The following is an 11,865-nucleotide window of genomic DNA, read 5'->3' on the forward strand; positions in this document are numbered from 1 at the left end:
GTCCCCGCTGTTTCCGGTTCATCGTTTCTGCTTGAGAGAGACCAGATCAAGGTATAGGAGGAGGGAACCATGTGAACTCGATACTGCCGCAGTCTGGCGGAGTCAGGCTACTGTTTTTGGTGCGTGGCGCCAAATCGGGCATTACACGTTGAATGAGGATCTGTCAGAAGGAAGCTCTTTGTGTACCGTTAACTCCATAATGCCAGTGTATACCTGTATTCTTTGATGGTATGGTTTGTTTTCTTTCTTTTCTTTTCTTATATCTGTGAGCAATGCTGCATGAACTGCCACAGACAAGTTCAGAGCACTTGTACTGCACTTTGCAGAACTGGGATATGCACCATAGTGCTGCGAGATCTGACGTTTTTGCCTTTTTGGAGTGTGCGTTACATTTGATTCTTGGAACATTTGCCTTTTAATTATACCCTGGTTTGTGGTTAAATTGTTTTGAATGACCTTTTTATGACCGTTTGTATGTCATCGTTTGGTTTCAGAGCATGGTGGACCATTGTGGTGTTTATTTCGTTTGCCTGTTTATAAAACGGTTGAATTAATCAAGAATGATGTAAATAAACTAACCCTGCAGGCCTTTTTAATAACTTGAAAGGAGCTCACTTTTTTATTTTGTACACAATGCATGTTATGCTGCCCTCTATTGGCTCGATTTTAAAAGGACAATTTAAGGTAAGGTGATCTATTGCAGCATTCTTTTTGGTCTTTCTAAGTTAGTTTGTGGTGATGAGCAGAGATTAGGGGAGTCATGAACAGATTTATTTTGTTACATAGTATGTACAGTATATTTAAAAAAATATCATACAATCATTTTTAAAAAATATTGTAAAAGCAGTTAGAAAGACACAGACCACTTGTTTCAAATAGAATTAGGACACAAATTAAATAAATAAAAAGGTATAAAATATAGTATTTCAAGTGGAGGAGAGATGCTGATCATAAAAGTATAATCCTAAATTAAATGGTTCCAGATGACATTGCAAACAGAACATCAAAGTACAAAAATGGCAAAAAATAATAATATATATAAATGTTTTTAATATGCGTTAGAGGGATGATTAGATAAGATACATTGAAACTTACACTGAGGCAAGTTAAGGATTTCTCCTATTACCAATGAATACGTGAGATTTATATAATTAGTTGTGTTTCTCACTCGGTCACAATGAAATGTAACAAGTTATTCAAGTATCGGTATTAAGGCAGTGTTTTAATACATTCCTGCAAGTAAGAATCAAAGGAATGACCCCATGTACATTTTTATTCCATAGCATGTTTCCAAAATCAAACTAGTATTCCGAAAGTATGAAAATATAAAAGAAAGTAATTCCTTGAGATTCACAAAGGGCTACATGTATTTTACGTACATAAAAAAAAAGCATTGTTTTTCAATCATAACCCAGATACAGTGATATCATATACTACTTTATTAATTTCCCTTTTCAATGCATATTCTTTTGTTTTGTATCATTTAGACCAGACGGACGAATCGCAGCCATTTTAAAAAGAAAGGAATATTTGCTCACTGTTTAGCTGCACTTTTTCTTATATGAAATAAACTGGTGACAGTGAAACATATATATCTTTTAAAATAAGGAGCAGATCCATTACACATAATCTAATAATTGATTTGCCTGTTTGGCTTCATCGCAGCGTTCACCTGTGCTATAGTATAACCATATGCTCTGGGTGCTTGAGTGAGATCATGGATGTTGTATAGGTTGAAGAAACAATTATTAAGGCTTCAACTGTCACCATGGAGAACCTCGGTCGGAGAACTACTGCTGCTCTGAACCCGACAGGAGTCCATTGAGGTCTCGAGGTTCTGATACCGTGTGTGTGTGTGTGTGTGTGTGTGTGTGTGTGTGTGCGCACACTGGACAGGACTAACACCTTACAGTTAAAATGTATGTACTTAACAGACATTCTTGTAAGTTATCAACTTACTCTGTGTGTGACTGCGTATTTATTTAATTTTTTTATTCAATTAACTTGAACCCTATAGCATCCCTATTCTGGAGCCAGCATTTGACAAACATATAGGGTCTGCAAGCGCACAATGAGCCATGCTTGCGACACATCGTGAGCTTGTAGATCGGCTATGTTAGGTCAAGATATTTATGTATGAGAGAAAAGAAACAAGAGGTGGCCTATAGTAGTAGTACCCTTCATCGTCGTCGTCTTCAGCTCTATACCACTATACTGTGGAATCCTCTGTGGTTCTCGCCACTACTGCTGCTGCCATGTCTGCGTGCATGACTGCCGCGTGGATGGTATGAAACAGCATACTGTCCATATCTCCGTCGTCCTTCCCGAAGAAGGCCCCTCTCCTCAGGGCGTCGATGACCGGAGTGTTGCAACAGGCGACGAGCACGCTCACCCCGACCTCTTTGTAGTCCTTGAGCAGCCCTTTGAAGGCGACCGTGCCCGCCGAGTCCACGAAGGGAATGGCCGAGCAGTCCACGACGATGGTGTGGAAGTCCAGTTCTCTTCGAACCAGCGCAATGCTCACCTCTCCGTTGGTTTTATCCGGCGCAGCCTGAGCCGCGGCGTCTTGTTTGGCGGCCAGCTCCTTGGCCTTCTTCTTTTCCGCCTTTCTCTTTCGCGTCAGCTCCAAGAAAGGGTCCACTCCGACGGCCTTGTAGAGGGACTTGAGGAAGGAGTCCTTGTTGGCGTAGTACAGGGGAGACTGGAAGCGGAACACCTGGACACGAGACGGGGCTGTGAGGTTCTTGTACTCCTCCATGTCCTCGTAAAAGTCTGTATCATCCGCCCGGCCGAGGAGAGAAACCTTTAAGAGAGACACACGGATTAGATAGTTCATTATGTTTGACCTTTTACAAGGATCTTTACATGAATGAATTATATAGTTTACACTTACAGTACTTGAGGAAAGACAGAAAGTGAAGTCTAAAATAATTAAAATGCACCTTAGCATTCTGGGTCTGATAGATGACACAGAGCATGGAAAACACGATGCCGACCAAGAGGCCCAACTCCACGCTGATGAGTGCCGACGCCGCCATGGTGACCAGCCAGACGACGGCGTCGATCTTGCTGGCGCGCCACTTTGACGGGACGTCCCGGAACTTCCGGAGAGCTCCCCTCAGGCTGACGATGATGATGCAGGCGAGGACGCACTTCTGGAGGGCGTAGAAGTAAGGAGCGAAGAACAGGAGGACGAGGAGGACCACGAGAGCACTGACCAAGCTGGAGACCTATACGAGAGAGACGGTTTGAAGCGTGCTTTCATTGGTCAACAAGGCAAGGTACTGTAGGCTAACACACACATAATTCATAACCTGGGTAAACCCATACTCTTTACCCATTTAGACCGGAGGACGATTCCACAAAATGTCTTCTAAAACATGACAGTTTTCAGGAAAAAAAACCTACGTTTCTATGTCAGCGGTTCTCAAACTATCTCTTGTCAAGGACCCCCAGAATTGAATGTAAAAGTGCCGCACTATGAGCTTGTAGATCTCAGATTGTTCAATAGCTAAAGTATAACAGAATGCTTAAAACACCAAAAGGGGTTCCCGACGAGGATGGGTTAAAATGTGGGAAAATCATTACTGTAATATTTAATTCTGGTTTCAGTATCCAACCCCAAACGCCAGTGGAGAATGGTCAGCACCCTATAGGACACAGTGGACAGTAAAATAAAAGTGACACAGGAAACTATGAGGCAACTCGTTAATTTTATTTTATGTCCTCATGACAGAGTTAAGAGTAGGACTTAATTATATAGACTCATAAGACTCGGTCAACAGGTGTTGACTAATGAGTGGCCACATGTTAACAGGGACTGCCGGACCCACTAAACAAAGAAAACATTTGTTTAGGGCCCTGAGATTGGTTTGGGGTCGCCTCTTTCCAAGTTAATAATTTGTATACAAGCAAATGCAGTATGTTTCACTCCTCCCCAGATATGAATTACCTTTCTTTTTTATTTATTTTGTATTTTTTTTTTTTTAATTATCCCACGATTTTGCAACCCATTTTTATTGTAATCCTGCATGGGCGCTACACTTCCTCTGCCAACCTGGGGGATTGAGTCCAAGCTGCTTCGTTTCACCTGACGGGGGAATTCCCCCAGCCGGACATAGAACGTGGAAGGAACACGTTATTCCGACCAGTTCCTTTTCCCCTCCATTAGGCGCCCCGGCTGGCCAGGGGTAGGTAGTTTAGAGACCAGGATTACGGCTTGTTTTTGTGAGGGTATACCTACCCCTAGGGGACACGGGGAGAACATGCAAACTCCACACAGAAAGGCCCTTTCACCAACCCCGCCTCGGGTATGGGCACTGATGACGCGGAGGAGGGAACACGCACCACAGCGTCCCCATTACTTGTCTAATAGTGTGATACATGTCACAATTTGAATACTGTCTGTGATTCTACCATTTTAACTTTAAACCTGGAATCCCTATCTTGGGCATGTCATTAATTATAGACAAACATTCCACGTATTTTCTAGATTTAGCTAATTGTTTCCATCGTTTTCCAAAATAGATGGCTCACAAGTCACAAGTTAACACACTTGCATTTTTCTTTAAAGTATCAAATATGTCTTTCTAGATTTTCTACATATTTGTATTGTGTGCTACTTTTGTATTGATATAAGCTTGTACATCTGCTATTTTGCCCAACAACAACGTACAACGTATAAACAAATCACCTGTAACAATGAAATACAAAACGATGAACAAATCAGGTAACAAAAAAAAAGGTCTGGGGTGCATGTGGGTTTTAATAGGGAGAGTGTGTGGGCAGCCATACAGATATTGTGGCAGAAATAACAGACAAGATAAAATTCCTATGAATGACCATCAGCTGATGGTCAGCAAGGTGTGATCAATTGCTTTCTATGTGGACGCATGTCTAAATGTTTATTCTATTTTTAGCTACATGAGAACGGAATTTCCCTCTGCTATCAAGTCATTATTATTAATAATTATTAACCTTGTAACCAATCTCACTTTATCATACTTTTATTACTCTGTAATAAACTTGATCGGTAATAAAACACTGCCTAATAGTTACAGTAGCCCAGTATGATAGAGACGTGGGGTTAAGTTACTAAACTGCCTACTGTTCACACTCACAATTCAACCGTGTAATATACGAGTGTGAATTGGTAGCTGAAGCTTCGATCACATAGTTACATTTTCACCGATGTTCGATTCTGGCCTAAACGTCTGCCTGCATTTGTCAAATGTTCACCTATTATGACTCCACAACGCTAGGGTGTGTAAGATTAAAAAAAAGTAATCTAAGTAAATGATGCTTAAACGGTTAAACCTAACCTTATTCCTATTACCTTAACCTCAGTAAAACTATGCCTGAACCTAACCCTATACCTAAACTTAACCTCAGTAAAACTATGCCTAAACCTAACCCTATACCTAAACTTAACCTCAGTAAAACTATGCCTAAACCTAACCCTATACCTAAACTTAACCTCAGTAAAACTATGCCTAAACCTAACCCTATACCTAAACTTAACCTCAGTAAAACTATGCCTAAACCTAACCCTATACCTAAACTTAACCTCAGTAAAACTATGCCTAACCCTAATACTATGCCTAAACTTAACACCAGTAAAACTATGCCTAAACCTAACCCTATACCTAAACTTAACCTCAATAAAACTATGCCTAAACCTAACCCTATACCTAAACTTAACCTCAGTAAAACTATGCCTAACCCTAATACTATGCCTAAACTTAACCCCAGTAAAACTATGCCTAAACTTTACCCCAGTAAAACTATGCCTTATTTCTAAATGAGTCTAAATGAACCCTTATACAAGTCTGTAACTGTGACAGGGGGAGACCTTGGCATTTAAATGTTTGAGAACCATTTGGAATACAGCAGAAAAATGCCTCAAGAATACCCTTTTTTTGCCGTGTCCTGTGTGTGTGTGTGTGTGTATCACCTGTGTTTGGCAGCCCGTGGAGTCCTTCACCATGGTTTTGGCCAGCGCTGCGCTGGTGGTGAAACAGTGGAAGAAGGACGGGATGATGTTGCAGCAGCCGATGGCCAGCATCTCCTGGTTGGGACGAACCGAGTAGCCGTTCTTCTTAGCAAACATCTCCGACAGTGACACGGTGAAGGCAAAGCTGAGAGAGAGCAAAGAAATAAAAGAGTGAGTACTGTACATGGTGCCATGTATATCGGTGGTTCTCAAAGTGGGGTCCGGCGGAGGACCCCTATAGGGGTCCTTGAGGGAGTTCCAGGGGCAGCTAAATGATACTTATATATAGGAACCAAATGGACCCTTATGGGTCTTATGGGTCTGTAACTCTGGGAGTGATACAAATGGAATTGTACACATTCAATTAACATTGATTTTACAATTCCGTTAAATGGTGGGTCCGTAGCCTAATGCATATCAAACTGGGGGTCCTTGAAATTAAACGGGTTGAGAAATCACTGCTAGAGCCAAAGATCTTCTCTTATGGGGGACCCTGGCATGTCTTTTCGAATGGGGGTCCGCGAGGCTAATTAGTGTCAATTTTGGGGGTCCTTGACGTGAAAAGGTTTGGGAACCACTGATAGTGTATAGCCCCACACCGATATCCTTATGCAGGGCCTTTCTGGTCTAGTCTATCAAATGCAATGCTCTCTTTCAAGTGTCTTTTGAAATCACACTTACATACTTGCTTTTATTACCTGTTTTTGTTTTCTTCGCATCTTCATTTTGTGTGTCTTTTCCACACAAAATGTGGAAATAGAAATCCATAGTTGATACTGAACACTATTGAAAATATTTTAAAACCACTGAGGCAGTATGTGTGGTGGTTGTGATTAACCGCTAACACCTTTTTAGCAGAATTGCAATGTGCAATTGCAATGGGGTTGAAGACATTGAACCCCTACCATGAAATGTTCTATGAGCAGGGTGTGGCTGTAAACAAGCATCTCGAGCTTAGTCCACTTCCCTGGGTAAACAAAGAACTTTGCTTTGCTTCTGATAACCAACCTCAGTTGTCTTTGAATTTGGTTTTTAAAAGTTCTGCCCAGAATCTTTGTTGTTGTTTGTTACCAGAACTATCTAAAAGAAGGACACTCCCGCATAATATGTAAACAAACATGTTCCTATTTCATTCAAATCACATACTGTAGGATACAGTTTGGAGAAGTATAGTTAATCATTAAAACGCCATTTTGGTGTCCGCTAAGTTTGTTAAATTGAAGCACAGGCAAATTAATTTATGATTTCGATTATCTTCTCGTGTCCTGTTTGAAATGTTTCTCACATAGTCTTTACACGCACTTTCTTTCTTATCTGTTGACTGTTCTTATCTTATCTTGTCTATTATTCAGATTTCCCACATAGGGCTGAACTGAACACACACACACACACACACACACACACACACACACACACACACACACACACACACACACCGGTGTACCATACCTAATAACTGCCAGGGGAATGGCATCCAGTGCCACACGTGGCATCAGGGTGAAATCGGGCACCTTTGGGGGGATGAAACCTGTCGGGATGTGCCCGGAAACGCTGGAGCTGTATTGGCCGTTCAGATCCCCAAAATGACTGGCCAGCGTGGCTCCCGCCACCACGACCAACTCGGTGGGTAGCGGGATCTTTAGGCGGTCCTTGTAGCGCTCCTGGATCTCCTTCCCAGCCACTATGGGACACAGTGGTGGAAAGTAATTAAGTACTTTTACTTAAGTACTTAAGTACAGTTTTGAGGTATTTGTTGACTTGAGTATTGAGTATTTCCAGTATATTTACTTCTACTCTACAGTCTCCACTACATCTCGGAGCCAAAATGTGTACTTTTACTCCACTACAATTATTTGAAAACTTTAGTTACTAGTTACTTTGGCTATTTTAATTTTGATTAGAAAACGTACATCAACGACTTCGACCCTATACATTGCGGTATACTACATTGCGTATAGCTCATAGCTCCCAATGCGTTGCATTGAGAGCTTGTAGATCGGCTCTTTTCAATAGACTTTCTACACATTTTGAACTTGTGAAATGGGACATTCTGCAATATGAATAGGCCTACTTTAATTTTAGTACTTTAAGTACATTTTGATGCCGATACTTTTGTACTTTTACTCAAGTACATTTTCAATTCCGTACTTTTACTTGTAACGAAGTATAGTTCTAAATTGCAGTATTGGTACTTTTACTTAAGTAAAACATATTGAGTAGTTTTTCCACCACTGCTAGGACAATAAATAAATAAAGTGCTTCATGCTCTAGGACTGGTCTAGGTCCTAAGACATACACGGGCAACTGGCGGCCCCCGGGGGCCACATACGTCCCCCCACCTTCACTTAATGTGGCCCTCAGGTCAATATCAGAATACTGATATATTATTGATTTGCAAACATGACCTGCTTCAATCACTTCAGTCCAAATTAGTAGCTTACTTTTCGGGATTTAAATTCAAATAATGGCAAAACATTGCTGATCTACAACACAAAGAACCTCCTTTGTGTCTCCATATTTGAGTTAACCCTACTACTACTACTAGCAATTTGAAAGTAGCTGGTCTAATCTACACTCTATTTCCTCTGAGGTGGAAGGTCTGGTGACGCGCGGTTATCTACACGCACTAACCTGGAGATCTGCTTTGATCAGCGGTTGAAACATTTTAATAACACAAATCGTGCATGCGATGCAGCTCCCTGGTACAAAATATACATCTTCAGATTGCCGTCTTTGGCCAAACACATTATACGAGAACAATTTGGAGTCCTTGACATGAAAAGGTTTCGGGGGGAAAAAACCCCACTGCTTTAGTATATATTATTACCCAAGATGAAGATACAGATTGCACTGGTGATGAGGTCACAGAAGTTGGTCGTGTGAATGTTGGCGAAGATGTTGTACCAGGTGAAGATGACCGTTCCGTAGCCCTGGTGGCGGGGAATCTTCAGGCCCAGAAGGTACTTGGCCTGCACGGTCAAGATGGTGAAGGAAGCGCCGGTGGCGAAGCCGTCCAGCATGGGGGCGGAGAGGTAAATGGAGACGAAGCCCAACCGGAACACGGCCATCATGATCTGGAGAGACGGTGGTGGTGGTGGGGTGGGGTTGGTGGTTAAGTTATCACTGTATTAAATATACGGAAATCAACCGTTATCAGGACTATTGGAATATGGCTAATATGGCCATACTGGCATAGCCTGTATAGCTCCTTTAGGACATATAGAAAGTTGAAGCAGCAGTAAGTAGCCTTGCCGAGCCATGAGGCCCATAGGGCAGGAGCCTATCTCCTGTTTCTGTAGCGTGATGTACAAGTACACCCCCTGAACATGACGCTAGTATGTCGCAGGGACTTACCCCCAATCCAACCCTTGATGCAGAGTGTCAAGCAGGGAGGCACTGGGTCCCATTGTTAGAGTCTTTGGTGTGACCCGGCCGGGGATCGAACCCCGACCTCCCAGTCTCAGGGCGGACACTCTAACCACAAGGCCACTGAGCTGGTGTAGCAGTAGTGAACCTACAATATTTCTAATATCCTAGCTAAGAAAGAATACATGTTTAGCTCAAAAAATCATGGTTTCTTTGACTAGTGAAACATCACCTTATAGTCTTCTTGCCAGCCCATAGAGCCCCATTGTGAACCTGGACATTTTGGAGTAGGTACCCTAATGTTTTATGTTAAGTTCAACTCAACATTTAATGTTGAGTATATGGGCATAGGTATGGGTCCTCAGCATGGATGCTAACTTGCATATGTTGCGCAATTCAACATCCAATATAAGGTAACCCACAACCTACTCTTAGCTAATGCAGACAGTAAAGAAAAATCACACCCGTGTGAACTGAGTGGTGCAACTCCTCTCTCTCTCTCTCTCTCTCTCTCTCTCGGGGGCCATACCTGGTAAATTCCGGCTAGGAATGTGACGGCCCCTGCTACAGCGATGGCATAACATTCCCTGCCGCACTCCGACGCCGGTTCCAGGTCACTGGCGAAGACATCGGTGCCCTCGGTGCTGTTCAACATCAACACCATGCCAGGATGCATGGCGTCGGTGCTGGGGTCCTCGTTGGGACCAAAGGCCAGATCCACCTCCCTGTACACCACCTGTAGAGGCAAAGGGAACCATCGTCGGCCATGAATCCAAATGGACCTGAATTAAGCATTTGACGTCGACATTAAAAAAAAAAAAATGTCTTCAAAATCCTGACAGTTTTCTGACAAACCGTATGTTTCTGTATCAGTGGTTCTCGATATTTTATTTCATGTCAAGGACCACAAAAATTATATGTAATATACCCCCGACCCCCATCTGAAAACTATGTTGTTCCAGGGACCTCACAGAAGCAAAGATTTGAGTTGAATGTTCACTCTGTAATAATATATATTCAAAGATTTGAGGCACATTTTCAAGATTTTTTTCAAAAATAGCAGACCTACGAGTTCATAGCTCTGCTATTTTTCAATAGCTAAAGTATAACAATGCTTTTTCTACATGAATTATAACCATATCATATTAAATTGGAGTTAAATTTGTCCCTGGGACTCATCTAAAAGACCATCCCTGCATCCCGGGACTCATTACATTGAAAACCTATTTACATCACTTCTACTCAGGAGCAGTTATGGGCACATAATCTTGCTCAGGAGACCTTGACACCCAGAATTGAAGCAGGTTCCCGTTCCCAAACAGGCTCTAGTACCGTATATACCTTCTGTGCCACAGCTACCCCTAAAGCTGACCATAAAAGCTGCACTCATTTTTAATTAATATAAAATCTGATCAATGCAGAGCTTCAGCTGTCAAATAATGAGATCACAAATTCTCCCACTCCAACTTTCTCTCGTCCATGCAGAGCAATTACTGCACCTGGCCGACCATGAGGCTCATGAGGCTGAATATCCCCACGGACACATGCTTGGACGTCCCCATGAAGAAGTAGATGATGTTGGCAAAGAACGAGGTGTACAAGCCATAGATGGGGTCGACGCCGGCCAGGAGACAGTAGGCGATGGCCTGGGGCACCAGGATGATGCCCACGATCAACCCGGACATCAGGTCTCCCCACACGTATTCCCGAAGCTTGTACTTTGGCAGCCAGCGCACCACGGGGAAGAACCCCGTCAGCGTCGCCCGGACCCTGGGCACGGAGCACGTCGCGCCCCGCTTGAGCCTGGCTCTCAGGGTGGAGAGCGGAGTGTGGCGCTGGCGAACATGCCGTTCCAGGTGAGGATGCGGTGGAGGTGAGTCGGCTTCTGTGACCTTGTTGGCGGTGGTGGCGTCCTCCATGACCCAGTGGAGGTGCAGGCGGCGGTCGGGTAGATGTAGGGGTTGTTGTGCGGGGAGTTGATTGCAGGGTGGTTTAGCCGTGCTCCTGTGAGATCATAACAGAAGGAAATTATTACCGTTAAGATAGACTTGAGAGTGAGGGCAGGTTAGACAGGCAGTTAGTGAGTAGTGCAAGGAAAACAATAATTAAACAAACAGGCCCTGTGATAGCTTTCACCTCAACATAACCATATGGTTTCACCAACCAAATATAAGCGCTACGAGCTTGTAGATCTGCTATTTCTCAATAGCTAAAAAGTATAACATGATGCTTAGAACACCAAAGGGGTTCCCGTTCAGAATGGGTTAAACAGCTGGTGGATGGAAATGACGCTATAGTAGCGCACGGCTTCAACTTGTAGAGTCGGGAAAAAGACGGAAACGCTTTGCCGACGCTTTTCTTGACGCCTCTTGACGCTTAATGCATGCATCCCAACTCCCTATTGCAAAGGTCCCATTACAATTGGAGGAGGGAACCCATGGTGCAGGTAACTTCGGCCAAAGTGCAATAACTATGAAAAAAATCACACCCGTGTGAACTGAGTGGTG

General features: G+C 43.0%; 1 protein-coding gene across 1 annotated transcript; it reads right to left on the reverse strand.

The window, feature by feature from the left end:
• Positions 1-1,885: 1,885 nt before the first annotated feature.
• On the reverse strand, positions 1,886-11,357 carry slc26a1 (solute carrier family 26 member 1). The gene is made up of 7 exons (XM_080755729.1): positions 10,858-11,357; positions 9,888-10,094; positions 8,820-9,066; positions 7,442-7,673; positions 5,954-6,137; positions 2,943-3,230; positions 1,886-2,803 (listed from the first exon to the last, which is right to left on the reverse strand). The coding sequence occupies exons 1-7, from the start codon at positions 11,275-11,277 to the stop codon at positions 2,210-2,212; spliced, it is 2,172 nt and encodes a 723-aa protein (XP_080611855.1). The 5' UTR covers positions 11,278-11,357; the 3' UTR covers positions 1,886-2,209.
• Positions 11,358-11,865: the final 508 nt, after the last annotated feature.

The sequence above is a fragment of the Protomyctophum bolini genome (assembly GCF_963924005.1).
Source record: "Protomyctophum bolini genome assembly, chromosome: 22".
NCBI classification, from domain to species: domain Eukaryota; kingdom Metazoa; phylum Chordata; class Actinopteri; order Myctophiformes; family Myctophidae; genus Protomyctophum; species Protomyctophum bolini.

Coding starts and splice junctions, on each gene's coding strand:
- slc26a1 (XM_080755729.1), bottom strand. CDS start 11,277: ATGGAGGACGCCACCACCGCCAACAAGGTCACAGAAGCCGACTCACCT. Junction 10,095..10,857: donor TGAGCCTCATGGTCGGCCAG/GTGCAGTAATTG, acceptor TTGCCTCTACAG/GTGGTGTACAGGGAGGTGGA. Junction 6,138..7,441: donor ATTCCCCTGGCAGTTATTAG/GTATGGTACACC, acceptor GCTCTCTCTCAG/CTTTGCCTTCACCGTGTCAC.